Source organism: Ciona robusta, chromosome 1 (assembly GCF_009617815.1).
Source record: "Ciona robusta chromosome 1, ASM961781v2".
Lineage (NCBI taxonomy): Eukaryota > Metazoa > Chordata > Ascidiacea > Phlebobranchia > Cionidae > Ciona > Ciona robusta.
The window spans coordinates 2,050,168-2,069,902 of record NC_143235.1 but is presented as its reverse complement, the minus strand read 5'-3'; the positions used below and the strand labels follow the sequence as shown (position 1 = coordinate 2,069,902).

Genomic DNA, 19,735 nt, shown 5'->3' with positions numbered 1-19,735 from the left:
GATTTGCCAAACAAATCGGCACGAGTAACGAGAGAACGAAAGAAAAAGGCAAAACGATAACAATTTTGCCGGGAAATCCCTCGTAATTTAATTTTGCTCATTCTACTTGGAACGTTTTCGTGAAAGGTTATCCTAGTGTAGTTATACGATCGTGACGGTATTTGCTATATCCAGTAAACTCCCGTGTGATTTAGGTCCAATTTCGACGGAGACTGTCATTAAGCTGTAGGCTCTTGGGATATAAGAGTATAGTCATTCTAGTTTGACCGGTTAATAGCTTAGATCACTTCGTATAGAGTCGCCTACGTATAATGAGGACCGCTGACATAGTGTTAATATATCACTTTAGGTTGACTAATGGTCAAACAAGCGTGAGTAACGAGCTGTTTGCTTGCACAATGGACCAACATCTGCGCATATATCAAGTTATAAATAGAAGTTAAAGCGATAGCAGAAGAGCATGCCTGTTTATATCATTAAGTCAAAACGACTGTCTTGTTTTTGTGGCTACAGTTCTAAGAATTCGGGTGCGTATCAAATATTTTGCCCATATTTCGATGAATACGCTGTAATCACGTATAGTAAACAGTATATTGCAATGCTTCGTACACGTAATTTAGCCGTGTTTCTTACATGTTCTTATTGCAAGAGTGTTTTGTTGTTCTGGATAATTGCAACTTATTTAATGTGACTAACACTGTCAATTGGCCTATAAAATAAAATTGCTATGGTTTTGTAAAGTAACTGAAGGGTAGCTTATGTTTTTGGTGTTGGTTTTTGTTATTGTAAAAAATGTGACTAACCAGATGTAATGTAATTTTGTTTCAAAAGTTTTATTAAAATAAGTTATAAGAATTGATTGCATTTTATTGCTAATTTGAAGAAGTCTTATTTAAATCATGTTTCTATCTTTGTAGATTTTTATGTCTGTTGTGTTAGGAGGTAGGTGATATTTTAGTGCCTTCTTTTTAAGATTTTTACCTCAGTCAGTTCTTTCCTTGTAGTGATGGCTGATGATGTGAAATCAAAAGATCTTGCGCTAAAAGCGCAGAAAAAAATCCTTAGCAAAATGGCGGGAAAAAACTTGGCAAAAACTCTAATTGATGAAAAGACTAATGAAATTTTGGACGAATTATACACTGTTAAAAAAGGTCTTGACGGGAATAAAAAACTGGCTGAAAAAATGCTTAAAAATATTGTGAAAGTCATGGTAAAGGTTGGGCTGCTGCATAGAAATGATCAGTTCAGTGCGGATGAGTTAAAAGTTCTCAATAAACTCCAACAAAAGACAAAGATGACAGCTATGACAATTGTCAGTTTTTATGAGGTCGATTTTACATTTGATAAGTTCGTCTTGTCGAAACAGATCAACGAACAAAGGGCCTTGTTACAGCAAGTGGTGGCTAAACATGTCACTGAAAAATCTAAAGGCAGGATCAACCAAATTTTTGATGTAATTGGAGAAACAGAATTCCTGGAAGCTTTATTTGATCCACAAGGAACCTATAGACCATCCCTCACCAAAATTGCAGAGCGGATAAATGAACTTCTCGATAGCGGAGTATTATAGTTCCACTGTGCAGGAAATGACTGTGTCCGGCAAATTTTGCACCAAGAGGCCACAAGATTGGAAATCAGTAAAAAGCTGCATTACATAACATCATAAAACACAGCCATATTAGTTAGTGCAATGTATATTTATTTTCAATGCAGTATCTTGTCCTTTTGCTGCCATTTTAATTGTCCAACATTCACCTAACAGCAATGAATATTGCGGATACTTATTTATATGTTTTGTTTTTATATTAACCTTTTCCTTTTAATGTTGTTTTTTGTTTTATTTTGTTACTGTTACCCAGTATTCTCCACTGGAGTTAATTTGTGATCGTTTTATAACCAGTGTTTCAGCTACAGTTTGTTAATTTTCTTTTTTCCTGTTAGGATTCATGTAATTTTGCACAGGAATGTAGACACAATTAATTAATAGACTACCTATAGGAAGAATCCTAAAAACGACATTTTTTATTTTTATCTTTTTTCTAAAACTAATTGTGGTAAAGGTGTTTTGTTCAGCAAGTCTTTACAAAATCGTTTTAAAAGAGTAAAGAACGTGTTTTGTCGCAGCTCGACGCTTCCTGTGCGACTCAATCACTTTGTAGGTGTGTGTGCTTGTTGCTCGTTCAGTGAAGCACGTGCCTGCGGTGTATGTGCCGCGTAAATTCGTCATTTCCGGCCATAGCTCGATGCACTGCATGACGCATTGATTGACACGCTAGCTTCCCAGTAGAGCGCTGCTTAACACTTTTATAGCTTTATTGTCCTTTATACTTCGATCCAACAATCCTGTGCAAAATTCCATGGCCTTCTCGTTTCTATTTTCGTTCGTATTGCCCGCATTAATTCATTTCTTACGCCTTGACTATTCCCGGTTTAAACACCTCACGTATTTGACATTGGCTTTCCTCCCAACATAGTGTTAGTGACGTCATATGACGTCACAGCCTAACAGGCGTTTAAAGCGACGAGCAACGAATTGATTCCTTTTACCCACTATTCCCCGCAACCCGATCGTCAACTTTATTCCATGAAAAACTCACATTCGAGCTCGTTACTTCTACTTTGTTGCTAATAGGTCGACCACATTAATAAGAGAAAGCCTACAGCGCCGAACTGTTATGGTTATACCGCTTGGCCAATTTAAAGCGCCAGCGACCTGTAATAACCAGTTTGAGGCTGTTTTATTAATTTTAATCCTTTTAACTCTACCAATTGTACCGATAGGCTGCAATTTTAAAAATTTTATGAGACAAACGGTGAAAAATCATCTTTTCGTTTCCGTGTTTCTTATTAGAACTCTGTGTGTCTATAGGAAACATAACTATACTGTAAACGTTTTATTTTAAATTGCACGAACGTACTCCTTGGGTCCTGAGATTAATTTTACTTTCCGTCCATGCCTTACTGTTTATGAAATATTTTGTGCAATGCCTTAAATACAACACGACAATCTTAAAACCTTTTAAATATCTGAGTGACAGATCTACGATTTACAAGAGTAGCTTATGCGATCGTAAGTGATCGTAAAAACAGCACAGCATGCTTGTAGCGTCTGTATATGGTTTTGTAAACAGTAGCTACAGCTGGAATATATCCGTGTTCTGTTTGAATGAGGTGCTACGAATGGGTGCGTCATGAAACCTAGGAATTTGCGCACCACACTATACTTCACTTTTTTTTAAAGTATTGTGTGGTAGCGGAAAATGGAACACCTTTTCAAAATCAGGATATTTGGATATTATGTGCTATAGGTGTCCCGTCTTGCCTCACCCTACTGTAACCAAAATATTGGCGAATGATTTTTGGTTTGAGGTTCTTGAAATTGCATTAAATTATGTAGCTACGGAATAAAAAGGAATCACGTTATTTTAAAAAGGTATATATAAACATATATGCCATGATAATAAACCATAAAAAAATTAAAAACCATATAATTCAAACCATAAAATTGATATGCTTTATAATATTAACCGCCGAAGTAAAACCACAACGCCCGGTAATGATCTGTCATAGCTAATTGCTTTCGGTTGTCGGTATTACAGGAAATATTATTTACGCTCTCGGTCTCGGAGCTGCCAGTTCTCTAACCACAAAGCGTTCATCTTGTTCTTGCATTTCCCGCAATAAATACGTGTTTGGGCGTCGCTATTTTAGCTTACATAACGCCTTGTGTGATGATAAATAATGCTAAATATCCTATAGCTTCTACGACCTGTGATATGATTGAAACTTATTTAACCTCGCGCGATGAGGCAGCGAAAGTCGTAATAACACGGATGTTACATACACAGCATAATCATATTTTTTTTATTTATCTCTTCGAATACAGTACAAAAGATTAGTTTATTTAAATCAACAAAAAGAAGGGAATTAGCAATCAAACGACAGTCGTTATAAAATGCGCTACTGGTAAAACTACGGAATAAAACTGTCCAAAAACGCGTGCTAAACCCACAATAGAGTATGTTCTGTTTCATAGACCCCGTACCCGCTTACGAGTTATGTCTCAAAATACATGTACCAGTGGTGTATGTTAAAGCCTGTAGGCGCCCGTACTGTTTATTTATCAACATAAATGTAACCAGCAACATTATGCGGCACAGAAGCATGTTACTGCATATGAAGCGCTATAAGAACCCGCGCATGTATTTCGGTGTCGTAAGATGCGGATACCGATAGCCTATAATGTCCAATATTTTCTAATCGTTTTTTTTTTAAATTTATATTGTAGGTATATAGTACTGTGGGGTAAGATGAGTCACCTTTCATAGCATGTAAATCGATATTCTGAGTGTTTTAAGCAATTAACAACAGTCTATTAGAGTCGTGAGGATACGGTTCTATAATTCTTTAAATGTTCTTTGTTGATTACAAAATGGGAAAAGAAAATAGAATGAAAATGTGTACCATCTTTCCCACCCTATCCATATGAATAGGGGACTCAGGGTCTATATAGCTCTGGGCAGCATAAAATATACACCGTTCGTAATATCTTAACTGCCATGACTTTGAAATTTTTAAAATCCCTGCTGATTTTATCGGCGTTATCGTGTTATGACGTCACAGAAGTGTTTTGTCAGATAAGGCTTACATTGTTTATATCGCGCCCACATCAACGCCCGCGGCTGCGTGGCTTCCACAGCACCAACGCTGGTGATAGAACTCCGAATTCGTTTAATTTATAATTGTTTCCTTTTAACCAAACATTCGGTAAATTTCATGTCAAATTGTCATTGACGTTCAAACTTAATAGATCATTACACGTTTCCTTTATAATTAATAGATTATGAACCGCATGCTCTTATGTATAGGTTATTCCCACACGTTTATAGAACCGTCACAGCAATATTGACTCATGCAATAGATACAGTAGGGTGGGGAAGATGGGACACCTTTAGCACATGATATCCAAACATCCTGGTCGTGTTTTATATACTTAACATCGGTATATGGGAGTCGTAGGGATAAGGTTTCATAATTCTTTAAGTTTTATATGCTTCCCACCAAATTGGACGAGAAAATAGAATGAAAAGGTGTCCCATCTTCCCCCACCCTACTATATAAAATACTAAGTTATATACTGTACTGTATAATGTTTGTTTGTATGCATACATGTTTGTATATGTGTCATGCTGTATTAACTTGGCTGGTATCAGTGATAGGGCTGGCTATTTAATTGGACTATTTTACCACAATTTAGGGAATGTAGTTGTTATGTTTGACTGACAATTTATAGCGTTTAGACAACCCATAAGAACCCACTGAGTTGAAATGCCCTTAAATATCTTGCCCAATTACAAATACGCCACAATGATAGCTGCGTTGAGCCTTGAACTCACATGCTCTATTCGCATAGCCATATCGGCGATACCTAAATACTTTAACTCTATGTAACCAATAGCAACGTCAATTCATTGTTTAAATTGACAGTCGTGTGTTTTTACAAGAATTGAATATGGAACGCCTCATGATTTTGCGTGCCATCCTTGTACGCAAGGCGAAAGAATGCCGCTTATTCAATTATGCGTTAGCGCCTACTAGCGGATTGATAAATCTATTTTTTCGGTAATCTCAGTCTCTTTGCGTCGATTATATTTTAAAAAAAACGACTAAAATACATTTTAGTTCCGTTTATTGGTTCAACACTTTGTTTCGTTCAATGACAGGTTCACCTACATCAAAATAATATTAAATTAATAAAGTATGAGATGAAAATAAAGAGTTTAAAACACGTCCTCACTGAATGGTTGACTCTTATTCCACCCGCACTACTCTTGATGATCCATAATCTTTTGCATTACTTCTTCCATCTCAGCGGCAGACACTGTTATAATATTATTAAAACAAGGAACTAAATGTTATACACAGTATTGTGAGACAAAATGCACTCTAACAAAAGACATTATTTAACTATATGGCGCCTTGTAACTGTAGTTGAAGCATTTTTCAACTAGAGGACATAGTCTCAAGGCTCGATGCTGCCAATATTGCGGGCATATGTGTCCATTAAACCGCAATTGTTTCTTCCCATTTGGTAATGAACAAAGAAAATTAAAGTTATATAGATTATATAACCGTAGCCTGCGAGCCAAAAAGATCGTTGCTAATTAAAAACACAATTCGGAAATATGGGATAAACGGTGCTAACGGTATCCCATCATACCCCACATTACTATACAAGCAGTAACATGCTGGAATACAGTAATTGCAACTAACTTACGCGTTTCTTCCGCGTCAGAAGATAATTTCTCCAAGCCGTTTGCTCTGTGAGAGATTTAACAAATTACTTTATATATTACACTTCGCTTACAACAACATAGTCATATATCACCGGGAGAAATATTTACTGGTATTACGTTATGCCTTGTAGCAACAAAACAAAACCTTTTTAAGTTCTCGTACTTACTCGTTCCATCGACGACGACGACGACCCACGACTAGACGTGCCACCGCAAGACCTGTGCGAACCCAGCCGTCGTCCGCCGTCGCTTGTGAAACGAGAAGAACCACCAGAAGAAGAATAAAAACAATCTTTCGATCCATTTCGTTGCGATTTGTCTGGAATGCGTTGATGATTATGTGGTCGGTGTGGTCGCTTTTTATATTCTTAAACCCCGATAATTCCACCGATGATAAGCGGTGAGAACGCCTCCTGTTTCTGTCTAACTAAATTTGAATATTCCAATGCGGAGTTGCGACTTATAGAAAATGATGTAATCACATTATAACGGCACCAACTCTTATACTCTCGTTGTAAAGTGATTGATTAAACAAAAGCACGACTGCCTTTGGTCACGACAACAGTAATATACATAAATGATCGATATATTAAATGTGTTTCATTCCGTAATATCTGCGGGTTGTCTAAATTGTCAGTATGCATTAAAAATGGAAAACAGTCACCCACAAAGTTACATACGTGGTAACTCGTAAGCGGGCACGAGGTGTATGAAACAGAACACCTGTGTTATAGCGACTATCGTTGCCCCACCACGCAAGGATAAATAACTTACATTCATTCATAACCAATAAGCGGATAATAGCAAATTATAACAAAGGAAGTTTTAAAGCTGTTGTTGGTTTATACTTAAGCTGACACGTACATTCGCCAAATAATACTCGCTCGATCTCTAGAAATAATACTGATATAAATTTCGACGGATAGGCAGTGTTTCTGTAAGAAACATTTGCATGGGTAACTAGCTTCACGTGCTAACGGTATATGCTAATTAACACTTGGTTCCCAAATCCTGTTTGCGTTTATGTTAATTTAAAAAGTCGAAATTTCTTTCCAATTTACATAATTCCTGGCACAGAGTGTTGTTGGAATTCTTTATTCAAAACACTGCTGGATTTTCCAATGCGACAGAGTTGGAATAAGTGTAGCAAAAAACTGTTTTGAGCGATAAACGTGCAAAAGCAATCACCCATGCAAATGACGATATTTATTCTATGAGAGAAAAAGAACGAATACAAAGATACTTATTTTGAATGCTCGCTAAATAATATTAAAACCGGCGAAACTTTGCAGTTTGCTAGTACTGTATATAAATCATCAATCTGAGTTTCGAAGTTAAATAAAATCGGCTGAAATATTTCGAATAATTTAATTTTGTCTGATAAAATTAGTTTTAGTGTTTTGAGAAAAACTGAGATTTACATGAGAAAATCCGTTTAATTTACTACATATAAAGTTAATGATAAATAAAATTGCGCAGCCATTTAAGTTTGTAGAAATACACAAGTAGCAGAATAGCATTAAATAACTTTCAACTTGGTGTCCCACTCTATAACAAGTTAACGTATGGAAAATATATTCGAAATTTGGTCGCAGTTACTTAATTGGTGAGAAATTATGAGAAGTGACTTGTGTTAAACACATTGTAGCAATGCCTGATTTGTGGCAAAAATATAAACTTTAATATTAATTTTCCCTTATTAAAAGTTTAAATATATTTGTAGCATACAATATTTAAGTATCAATAGACGTTCTAACAACGACAATTTATTTAAAACAATTCTAATTCTTCATACAATAACATACTGTAGGTAACATGTTAGAAACTATATCAGTGGGGATCAAAACAAGGAATGTTTAGACTTAATTTTTAAAGCTTACAACATTATTTTGTGTTATTTACGTGTAATTCTATTAATAAATACACTTAAAGATTAAAAATGAACACGGATTTTGAGCTATCCCACTTAACCCAGCATGTTTGCATTTTTTGCACTTCTGTTTTAACTCTTAAGCGTGTTATAACAGCTGTTATTTTAACTTTGCTTTCGGCTTTTTACTTTTTTGTATATATAACTGGAAAATATGCATTTTGTTCAATTATGCGTTAGCGCCTATACTGGCGGATTAATAAATCTGATTTTTCGGCAATCTGATTGTCTGTCTTTGGCATAAATGAAATACAACTAAAATACACTTTATTTCTGTTTATTGGTTCAACACTTTGATTCGTTCAATGACAAGTTCACCTACATCAAGATAATATTGAAATAATAAAGTATGAGATGAAAATAAAGAGTTTAAAACACGTCCTCACTGAATGGTTGACTCTTATTCCACCCGCACTACTTTTGATGATCCATAATCTTTTGCATTACTTCTTCCATCTCAGCGGCAGACACTGTTATAATATTATTAAAACAAGGAATTAAATGTTATACACAGTATTGTGAGACAAAATGCACTCTAACAAAAGACATTATTTAACTATATGGCGCCTTGTAACTGTAGTTGAAGCATTTTTCAACTAGAGGACATAGCTTCAAGGCTCGATGCTGCCAATATTGCGGGCATATGTGTCCATTAAACCGCAATTGTTTCTTCCCATTTGGTAATGAACAAAGAAAATTAAAGTTATATAGATTATATAACCGTAGCCTGCGAGCCAAAAAGATCGTTGCTAATTAAAAACACAATTCGGAAATATGGGATAAACGGTGCTAACGGTATCCCATCATACCCCACATTACTATACAAGCAGTAACATGCTGGAATACAGTAATTGCAACTAACTTACGCGTTTCTTCCGCGTCAGAAGATAATTTCTCCAAGCCGTTTGCTCTGTGAGAGATTTAACAAATTACTTTATATATTACACTTCGCTTACAACAACATAGTCATATATCACCGGGAGAAATATTTACTGGTATTACGTTATGCCTTGTAGCAACAAAACAAAACCTTTTTAAGTTCTCGTACTTACTCGTTCCATCGACGACGACGACGACCCACGACTAGACGTGCCACCGCAAGACCTGTGCGAACCCAGCCGTCGTCCGCCGTCGCTTGTGAAACGAGAAGAACCACCAGAAGAAGAATAAAAACAATCTTTCGATCCATTTCGTTGCGATTTGTCTGGAATGCGTTGATGATTATGTGGTCGGTGTGGTCGCTTTTTATATTCTTAAACCCCGATAATTCCACCGATGATAAGCGGTGAGAACGCCTCCTGTTTCTGTCTAACTAAATTTGAATATTCCAATGCGGAATTGCGACTTATAGAAAATGATGTAATCACATTATAACGCCACCAACTCTTATACTCTCGTTGTAAAGTGATTGATTAAACAAAAGCACGACTGCCTTTGGTCACGACAACAGTAATATACATAAATGATCGATATATTAAATGTGTTTCATTCCGTAATATCTGCGGGTTGTCTAAATTGTCAGTATGCATTAAAAATGGAAAACAGTCACCCACAAAGTTACATACGTGGTAACTCGTAAGCGGGCACGAGGTGTATGAAACAGAACACCTGTGTTATAGCGACTATCGTTGCCCCACCACGCAAGGATAAATAACTTACATTCATTCATAACCAATAAGCGGATAATAGCAAATTATAACAAAGGAAGTTTTAAAGCTGTTGTTGGTTTATACTTAAGCTGACACGTACATTCGCCAAATAATACTCGCTCGATCTCTAGAAATAATACTGATATAAATTTCGACGGATAGGCAGTGTTTCTGTAAGAAACATTTGCATGGGTAACTAGCTTCACGTGCTAACGGTATATGCTAATTAACACTTGGTTCCCAAATCCTGTTTGCGTTTATGTTAATTTAAAAAGTCGAAATTTCTTTCCAATTTACATAATTCCTGGCACAGAGTGTTGTTGGAATTCTTTATTCAAAACACTGCTGGATTTTCCAATGCGACAGAGTTGGAATAAGTGTAGCAAAAAACTGTTTTGAGCGATAAACGTGCAAAAGCAATCACCCATGCAAATGACGATATTTATTCTATGGGAGAAAAAGAACGAATACAAAGATACTTATTTTGAATGCTCGCTAAATAATATTAAAACCGGCGAAACTTTGCAGTTTGCTAGTACTGTATATAAATCATCAATCTGAGTTTCGAAGTTAAATAAAATCGGCTGAAATATTTCGAATAATTTAATTTTGTCTGATAAAATTAGTTTTAGTGTTTTGAGAAAAACTGAGATTTACATGAGAAAATCCGTTTAATTTACTACATATAAAGTTAATGATAAATAAAATTGAGCAGCCATTTAAGTTTGTAGAAATACACAAGTAGCAGAATAGTATTAAATAACTTTCAACTTGGTGTCCCACTCTATAACAAGTTAACGTATGGAAAATATATTCGAAATTTGGTCGCAGTTACTTAATTGGTAAGAAATTATGAGAAGTGACTTGTGTTAAACACATTGTAGCAATGCCTGATTTGTGGCAAAAATATAAACTTTAATATTAATTTTCCCTTATTAAAAGTTTAAATATATTTGTAGCATACAATATTTAAGTATCAATAGACGTTCTAACAACGACAATTTATTTAAAACAATTCTAATTCTTCATACAATAACATACTGTAGGTAACATGTTAGAAACTATATCAGTGGGGGTCAAAACAAGGAATGTTTAGACTTAATTTTTAAAGCTTACAACATTATTTTGTGTTATTTACGTGTAATTCTATTAATAAATACACTTAAAGATTAAAAATGAACACGGATTTTGAGCTATTCCACTTAACCCAGCATGTTTGCATTTTTTGCACTTCTGTTTTAACTCTTAAGCGTGTTATAACAGCTGTTATTTTAACTTTGCTTTCGGCTTTTTACTTTTTTGTATATATAACTGGAAAATATGCATTTTGTTCAATTATGCGTTAGCGCCTATACTGGCGGATTAATAAATCTGATTTTTCGGCAATCTGATTGTCTGTCTTTGGCATAAATGAAATACAACTAAAATACACTTTATTTCTGTTTATTGGTTCAACACTTTGATTCGTTCAATGACAAGTTCACCTACATCAAGATAATATTGAAATAATAAAGTATGAGATGAAAATAAAGAGTTTAAAACACGTCCTCACTGAATGGTTGACTCTTATTCCACCCGCACTACTCTTGATGATCCATAATCTTTTGCATTACTTCTTCCATCTCAGCGGCAGACACTGTTATAATATTATTAAAACAAGGAATTAAATGTTATACACAGTATTGTGAGACAAAATGCACTCTAACAAAAGACATTATTTAACTATATGGCGCCTTGTAACTGTAGTTGAAGCATTTTTCAACTAGAGGACATAGCTTCAAGGCTCGATGCTGCCAATATTGCGGGCATATGTGTCCATTAAACCGCAATTGTCTCTTTCCATTTGGTAATGAACAAAGACTGTTAAAGTTATATCATGGCCTACTCAATACATATTGAGTAGGCCATGGTTATATAGATTATATAACCGTAGCCTGCGAGCCAAAAAGATCGTTGCTAATTAAAAACTCAATTCGGAAATATGGGATAAACGGTGCTAACGGTATCCCATCATACCCCACATTACTATACAAGCAGTAACATGCTGGAATACAGTAATTGCAACTAACTTACGCGTTTCTTCCGCGTCAGAAGATAATTTCTCCAAGCCGTTTGCTCTGTGAGAGATTTAACAAATTACTTTATATATTACACTTCGCTTGCAACAACATAGCCATATATCACCGGGAGAAATATTTACTGGTATTACGTTATGCCTTGAAGCAACAAAACAAAACCTTTTTAAGTTCTCATACTTACTCGTTCCATCGACGACGACGACCCACGACTAGACGTGCCACCGCAAGACCTGTGCGAACCCAGCCGTCGTCCGCCGTCGCTTGTGAAACGAGAATAACCACCAGAAGAAGAATAAAAACAATCTTTTGATCCATTTCGTTGCGATTTGTCTGGAATGCGTTGACGATTATGTGGTCGGTGTGGTCGCTTTTTATATTGTCAAACCCCGATAATTCCACCGATGATAAGCGGTGAGAACGCCTCCTGTTTCTGTCTAACTAAATTTGAATATTCCAATGCGGAATTGCGACTTATAGAAAATGATGTAATCACATTATAACGGCACCAACTCTTATACTCTCGTTGTAAAGTGATTGATTAAACAAAAGCACGACTGCCTTTGGTCACGACAACAGTAATATACATAAATGATCGATATATTAAATGTGTTTCATTCCGTAATATCTGCGGGTTGTCTAAATTGTCAGTATGCATTAAAAATGGAAAACAGTCACCCACAAAGTTACATACGTGGTAACTCGTAAGCGGGCACGAGGTGTATGAAACAGAACACCTGTGTTATAGCGACTATCGTTGCCCCACCACGCAAGGATAAATAACTTACATTCATTCATAACCAATAAGCGGATAATAGCAAATTATAACAAAGGACTCTCGGTGTTTTGTGAGCATAAAGTTTTAAAGCTGTTGTTGGTTTATACTTAAGCTGACACGTACATTCGCCAAATAATACTCGCTCGATCTCTAGAAATAATACTGATATAAATTTCGACAGATAGGCAGTGTTTCTGTAAGAAACATTTGCATGGGTAACTAGCTTCACGTGCTAACGGTATATGCTAATTAACACTTGGTTCCCAAATCCTGTTTGCGTTTATGTTAATTTAAAAAGTCGAAATTTCTTTCCAATTTACATAATTCCTTGCACAGAGTGTTGTTGGAATTCTTTATTCAAAACACTGCTGGATTTTCCAATGCGACAGAGTTGGAATAAGTGTAGCAAAAAACTGTTTTGAGCGATAAACGTGCAAAAGCAATCACCCATGCAACGATATTTATTCTATGGGAGAAAAAGAACGAATACAAAGATACTTATTTTGAATGCTCGCTAAATAATATTAAAACCGGCGAAACTTTGCAGTTTGCTAGTACTGTATATAAATCATCAATCTGAGTTTCGAAGTTAAATAAAATCGGCTGAAATATTTCGAATAATTTAATTTTGTCTGATAAAATTAGTTTTAGTGTTTTGAGAAAAACTGAGATTTACATGAGAAAATCCGTTTAATTTACTACATATAAAGTTAATGATAAATAAAATTGCGCAGCCATTTAAGTTTGTAGAAATACACAAGTAGCAGAATAGCATTAAATAACTTTCAACTTGGTGTCCCACTCTATAACAAGTTAATGTATGGAAAATATATTCGAAATTTGGTCGCAGTTACTTAATTGGTGAGAAATTATGAGAAGTGACTTGTGTTAAACACATTGTAGCAATGCCTGATTTGTGGCAAAAATATAAACTTTAATATTAATTTTCCCTTATTAAAAGTTTAAATATATTTGTAGCATACAATATTTAAATATCAATAGACGTTCTAACAACGACAATTTATTTAAAACAATTCTAATTCTTCATACAATAACATACTGTAGGTAACATGTTAGAAACTATATCAGTGGGGGTCAAAACAAGGAATGTTTAGACTTAATTTTTAAAGCTTACAACATTATTTTGTGTTATTTACGTGTAATTCTATTAATAAATACACTTAAAGATTAAAAATGAACACGGATTTTGAGCTATCCCACTTAACCCAGCATGTTTGCATTTTTTGCACTTCTGTTTTAACTCGTAAGCGTGTTATAACAGCTGTTATTTTAACTTTGCTTTCGTCTTTTTACTTTTTTGTGTATATAACTGGAAAATATGCATTTTGTTCAATTATGCGTTAGCGCCTATACTGGCGGATTAATAAATCTGATTTTTCGGCAATCTGATTGTCTGTCTTTGGCATAAATAAAATACAACTAAAATACACTTTATTTCTGTTTATTGGTTCAACAGTTTGATTCGTTCAATGACAAGTTCACCTACATCAAGATAATATTGAATTAATAAAGTATGAGATGAAAACAAAGAGTTTAAAACACGTCCTCACTGAAATGGTTGACTCTTATTCCACCCGCACTACTTTTGATGATCCATAATATTTTGCATTACTTCTTCCATCTCAGCGGCAGACACTGTTATAATATTATTAAAACAAGAACTAAATCCTATAAAGTATTGTGAAACAAAATGCACTTCAACATAAAGACATTATTTAACTAAGGCACCTTGTAACTGTAGTTAGAGATTTTTAAAACTAGAGGACATAGCCTCAAGCTTACTTTGTTAAAAACACGATTAGGAAATATAGGATAAAATGTGCTAACGGTATCCCATCATACCCCACATTACTATATTAAAAGGAACATAGGATACAGTAATTGCAATGAACTTACGTGTTTCTTCCGCGTCAGAGGAGAATTTCTTCAAACCGTTGGCTCTGTGAGAGATTTAACAAATTACTTTATATATTACACTTCGCTTACAACAACATAGTCATATATCACCGGGAGAAATATTTACTGGTATTACGTTATGCCTTATAAAAACCATTTTAAGTTCTCATACTTACTGGTTCCAACCTCTACGACGACGACCCGATAGCAGATGACTTGCAACTCCTACAGCTGTACTTACCCAGTCGTCGGCCGCCGCTTGTGAAACAAAAAGAACCACCAGAAGAAGGGCAAAAACAATCTTTCGATCCATTTCGTTAATATTTGTCTGGAATGCGTTGATGATTATGTGGTCGGTGTGGTCGCTTTTTATATTCTCAAACCCCGATAATTTCACCGATGATAAGCGGTGGGAACGCCTCCTGTTTCTGTCTAATTAAATTTGAATATTCCAATGCGGAGTTGCGACTTATAGAAAATGATGTAATCACATTATAACGGCATCAACTCTTATACTCTCGTTGTAAAGTGATTGATTAAACATAAGCACGACTGCCTTCGGTCACGACAACAGTAACGTATAGTAGGGTGGGAGACTGGGGGAATATGGGATACCTTTTTATTCTATTTTACCGTCCCATTTAGTAGTAAACAAAGAACATTCAAAAAATGATTAAACCATAGATTAAACTGTATCCTCACGACTTCCATGAACCGTTGTTAACCGTTTAAAACACGATCAGCATATTTGGATAATATGTGCTAACGGTGTCCCATCTCCCCCCACTCTACCATACATCAATTATCAATATATTAAATGTGTTTCATTCCGTAATATCCGTGATGGTCTGTCTAAATTCTCAGCAATGCATTAAAAACGGAAAAACAGTCACCCACAAATATACATAGGTGGTAACTCGTAAGCGGGCACGATGTGTGTAAAACAAAACACTACTGTGTTTTAACTTCTATCGTTGTGTTATAACTTCTGTCGTTAAATAAGTTATACATTCATTCATAACTAAGAGGGTAATAGAAAATTATAACAAAGGACTCTCGGTGTTTTGTGAGCATAAAGTTTTAAACCTGTTGTTGGTTTATACTTAAGCTGACACGTACATTCGCCAAATAATACTCGCTCGATCTCTAGAAATAATACTGATTTAAATTTCGACAGATAGGCAGTGTTTCTGTAAGAAACATTTGCATGGGTAACTAGCTTCACGTGCTAACGGTATATGCTAATTAACACTTGGTTCCCAAATCCTGTTTGCGTTTATGTTAATTTGAAAAGTCGAAATTTCTTTCCAATTTACATAATTCCTTGCACATTGTGTTGTTGAAATCCTTTATTCAAAACACTGATGGATTTTCCAATGCGACGGAGTTGGAATAAGTGTAGCAACAAACTGTTTTAAGCGATAAGCGGGCAAAAGCAATCACCCATGCAAATGACGATATTTATTCTATTGGAGAAAAACAGCAAACAGTAAGACAATTATTTTGAACGCTCATTGAATCATATTAAAACGCTAATATTTTGTAGGGCCACGTGAAACATTTGATGTTTATGAGTGATTGGTATTAAACGTGCGGGTTGCTATTATAAACTTGGGCGGCATTGTGAGAAAAACTGAGATTTACATGAGAAAAATCAATTTGAATTACTGCTTATAAAGTTTGTGATAAATAAACTACCCCAGCCATTTATTTTTGTAGAATACCACTAATATAAAAATAACTTTCAGTTTTAATAAAAAGATTTTATGGAAAGTAGATTCGAAATTTAGTCACTGGTGTTTAATTGGTGAGAAATTATGAGAAATAACTTGTGTTAAACACATTGAAGTTATACCTGATTTGTGGCAAAAATATAAACTTAGAATAATTTCTGTTACTAAAAGTTTAAATACATTTGTAGCATACAATATTTAATTATCAATAGAATTTTTAACAACGCAGGCAGTTTATTTTAAAACAACACTAATTCTTTAAACAATACCAAACTGTAGGTAAAATGTTAAAAACTACACCAGTAAGGCAAGGAAAAGAATATTTAAACTTGATTTTCAAAGAGTACAAGATTATTTCGTGTTATTTACGTGTATTTCTAATAATAAATCTGTCTATTGATTAAAATTAACATGAATTTTGAGCTGTTTCCGATTGTTTGCAGTTTTTAAAAATATATGGAAATATGGGCTTTAGTTTCCTAGTTTCTCCACCATACTATGTACGCAACTTCTGTCGTTGTATTTTTGCCACCCCTTTTACGTTTTTACCGTCACGCTTTTTGCTTAATAAGTTTATCATCTTTGTTTTAACTTTTAAGCCTGTTATAAACAACTGTCACTTACCTTTGCTTTCGCTTTTTCGCTTTTTCATACCTTATTTTTTTTTTCTTACACTAAAAATAACTTAAATTTTTGTAGTTTGTTAAATTATGTGTGTTAGCGCCTACTAGCAGATTAATAAATCAGATTTTTCAGCAATCTGATTGTCTGTGTTTTGGCATAGTATACTGTAGTTCACTTCAGTATACTATGGTTTTGGCGCAAATAAAAACAACTAAAATACATTTTTCCGTTTATTAGTTCAACACTTTGTTTCGTTCAATGACAAGTTCACCTACATCAAGATAATATTGAAATAATAAAGTATGAGATGAAAACAAAGAGTTTAAAACACGTCCTCACTGAATGGTTGACTCTTATTTCCTCCGCACTACTCTTGATGATCCATAATCTTTTGCATTACTTCTTCCATCTCAGCGGCAGACACTGTTTCGGAACAAAAATAATTGTAATAGGTTAATTATACTACCCTAAGATGGATATAGCGTTAGCATATTATGTGACAATTAACCGTGATTTTTTAACAATTAACAGCGCTATTTTAAAGTTTTGAAGACACAGTTTTATAACTTTGTGAATTTCCCTTGTTTACTACCCAAGTGGAACGATAAAAGAGATTGAAAACATTAACAATCATTCATTCATTTCTTTCATTTATTCTTTAAAAACCTAAACAACAGTAATTACAAACCAAGCTGGCTATTCAATAAAACACGCAGCAAAATGTTAACACGCTTCAATAGAGATAATCGATTAAATACAACTATAGTGGTTTAACTACTTACGTGCATCCGCTATTTCCGAAGCAAATTCGTCGGATTCAATCTCCCTGCGTGTAGAAATGAGACACAGTTAATTGTTTCAGTTGAAGGATTTAGCGAGGCACGGTACAGTCGCATACAGTTTTAATTAAGGCTCTTTTTCATGTGACTTTAGCACATAATATCCAAATATCCCGATCGTTTTTTAAACATTTAACAATGGTCTGTGGGAGGCGTGAAAATACGGTTTGAGAATTCTTTGAATGTTATTTGTTTACTACTAAATGTGACAAGAAAATGGAATAAAACTGTGTCCTATCTTCCCTCACCCTACTATATATAAGTTGGGTTGCTGTGTACGATATGTAAATGGATACAAATTAACAGCAAACATACTAACTCGTTACTGCTGCGGCGGCGGCGTCGTCGTCGTCTCATGCTGCTTCTACTGCTGCTACCTGTTGTACCGCTGCTGCTGCTTCGGCTTCGCCTCTGGCTTCGACTTCGACGCCGGCGACGACTCAAAGCGTCAGCCGCGCATCTGAGACCTGTCGACCAGTTAGCCATGACTGCAGTGATATGCAGAAGCACCAGGAGTAGAATGAAAACAATCTTTCGATCCATTTCGTTAATATTTGTCTGGAATGCGTTGATGATTATGTGGTCGGTGTGGTCGCTTTTTATATTCTTAAACCCCGATAATTCCACCGATGATAAGCGGTGAGAACGCCTCCTGTTTCTGTCTAACTAAATTAGAATATTCCAATGCGGAATTGCGGCTTATAGTAAATGATGTAACATCAAAAATTTCCCACAACGCTATACGTAACATAATATTTATATATTTGAAAACGATAACGAAGATAAACGTAAAGAGATTGTGAAAGAGCGCTAGTTAAAATGTGTGGCTCTTGAATGTAACATTTGGTATTACATGTTGATAATTGTAAGCGGGCATGAGGTGTATAAAACGCAACACCCGTGTTATAACAACTGCCAACAAGCCCCGCCACGCATAAAAAAAGTTACATTTATTAATCCCGTTTACATTTTAAGTCATTACCATCAAGTGGATGTGTTTACACCCGATAAAATTTTAATTTTTACGCAAAACAACGACATATGTAATTATTACGTCGCTGCAGTATATCTTCAAATCAGTGTACATATATTATTATTTGCATGCAACTGTTTATACAGTGTATTGTACCTGGGAATGCCTATGTTATTCCATCGTATATACACTGCTTGGTGCTTAGTAACTAATTGACATTTAAATCAGTAATCCCATGGAATAGCGTCCCATGAAAATATAGATTGATATAAATTAACATAAATGTAAATTAAACTGTACTGTATACTTAGGAGAAGCAGGAATACATACCCAACAAACTACCCAAGCTATAGGTTTAGCATAATTGAGTGGCCTTTCGAATAATCAACGCAAACGTAAAGCCTATGGAATTATGTTAATTAACTTATGAATAGATTGCATCATGTGGTTCAGCAACCTTTTATTTGGAGTGGGAGAGATGGAACCTTTATAGAGATGGAACCTTTATATTTTATTTTCCCGTCCCGTTTGAAAATAAACAAAGAAGATCCAAAGAAATATAAAACCGTATCCACACGACTCCAATAGAATGGACCAGGGGTGCTTAAACTTTTTGAAGTAAAGATCGCAACAAACTTGCGCCCCCCCCCCCTTTGTTAAGTTACCACAGTGGTGTTCAATTAATTTCTGCCATGATCCACCACATCCAAACCTGACATATTGGACATGCTTTAAACCGCGCCCGTTGGTTGACTTTATCTGTATTATTGCGTTAAACACTTTACCGCGATCAACGCAAGAGTGAAATCAAATAACTGTTCAGTTTACGTTGTAGTTTAACCTTATATTTACCATTTTTTTCTTAGCCAGGTAGTTGTTTGTTACGAAATAGTAGGGATTCATTGCATCACAATATCGATT

The 19,735-nt window shown here is 35.0% G+C and overlaps 2 protein-coding genes and 2 long non-coding RNA genes across 6 annotated transcripts; 1 reads left to right on the top strand and 3 right to left on the bottom strand.

Annotated features, from left to right (window-relative positions):
* The first annotated feature begins 894 nt into the window (after positions 1 to 894).
* On the top strand, positions 895 to 3,015 carry LOC149741268 (tumor necrosis factor alpha-induced protein 8-like). The gene has a single exon (XM_089893936.1). It carries the CDS (start codon positions 1,007 to 1,009, stop codon positions 1,568 to 1,570), a length of 564 nt encoding a protein of 187 aa, XP_089750062.1. The 5' UTR covers positions 895 to 1,006; the 3' UTR covers positions 1,571 to 3,015.
* Positions 3,016 to 5,672: 2,657 nt separating this feature from the next.
* Positions 5,673 to 6,645, bottom strand: LOC149741267 (uncharacterized). Its single transcript, XR_016387364.1, has 4 exons — positions 6,464 to 6,645; positions 6,278 to 6,321; positions 5,798 to 5,881; positions 5,673 to 5,729 (listed from the first exon to the last, which is right to left on the bottom strand). It is a non-coding gene; the product is annotated as an uncharacterized LOC149741267 (long non-coding RNA).
* Positions 6,646 to 8,487: 1,842 nt separating this feature from the next.
* Positions 8,488 to 9,461, bottom strand: LOC149741266 (uncharacterized). Its single transcript, XR_016387362.1, has 4 exons — positions 9,279 to 9,461; positions 9,093 to 9,136; positions 8,613 to 8,696; positions 8,488 to 8,544 (listed from the first exon to the last, which is right to left on the bottom strand). It is a non-coding gene; the product is annotated as an uncharacterized LOC149741266 (long non-coding RNA).
* A 1,841-nt stretch (positions 9,462 to 11,302) lies between these two features.
* Positions 11,303 to 18,423, bottom strand: LOC149741265 (uncharacterized). 3 transcript variants are annotated; one of them, XM_089893907.1, is made up of 4 exons: positions 18,161 to 18,423; positions 17,785 to 17,828; positions 14,300 to 14,384; positions 11,303 to 11,359 (listed from the first exon to the last, which is right to left on the bottom strand). In XM_089893907.1, exons 1-3 carry the CDS (start codon positions 18,382 to 18,384, stop codon positions 14,329 to 14,331), a joined length of 324 nt encoding a protein of 107 aa, XP_089750033.1. In that variant the 5' UTR covers positions 18,385 to 18,423; the 3' UTR covers positions 11,303 to 11,359; positions 14,300 to 14,328. The 3 variants fall into 3 exon arrangements, with proteins under 3 accessions (XP_089750033.1, XP_089750032.1, XP_089750031.1); XM_089893906.1 differs by lacking the exon at positions 14,300 to 14,384 and adding an exon at positions 11,428 to 11,511 and having other exon boundaries at positions 18,161 to 18,421; XM_089893905.1 differs by lacking the exons at positions 11,303 to 11,359; positions 14,300 to 14,384 and adding exons at positions 17,220 to 17,273; positions 17,342 to 17,425 and having other exon boundaries at positions 18,161 to 18,421.
* Between the last annotated feature and the right edge of the window lie 1,312 nt (positions 18,424 to 19,735).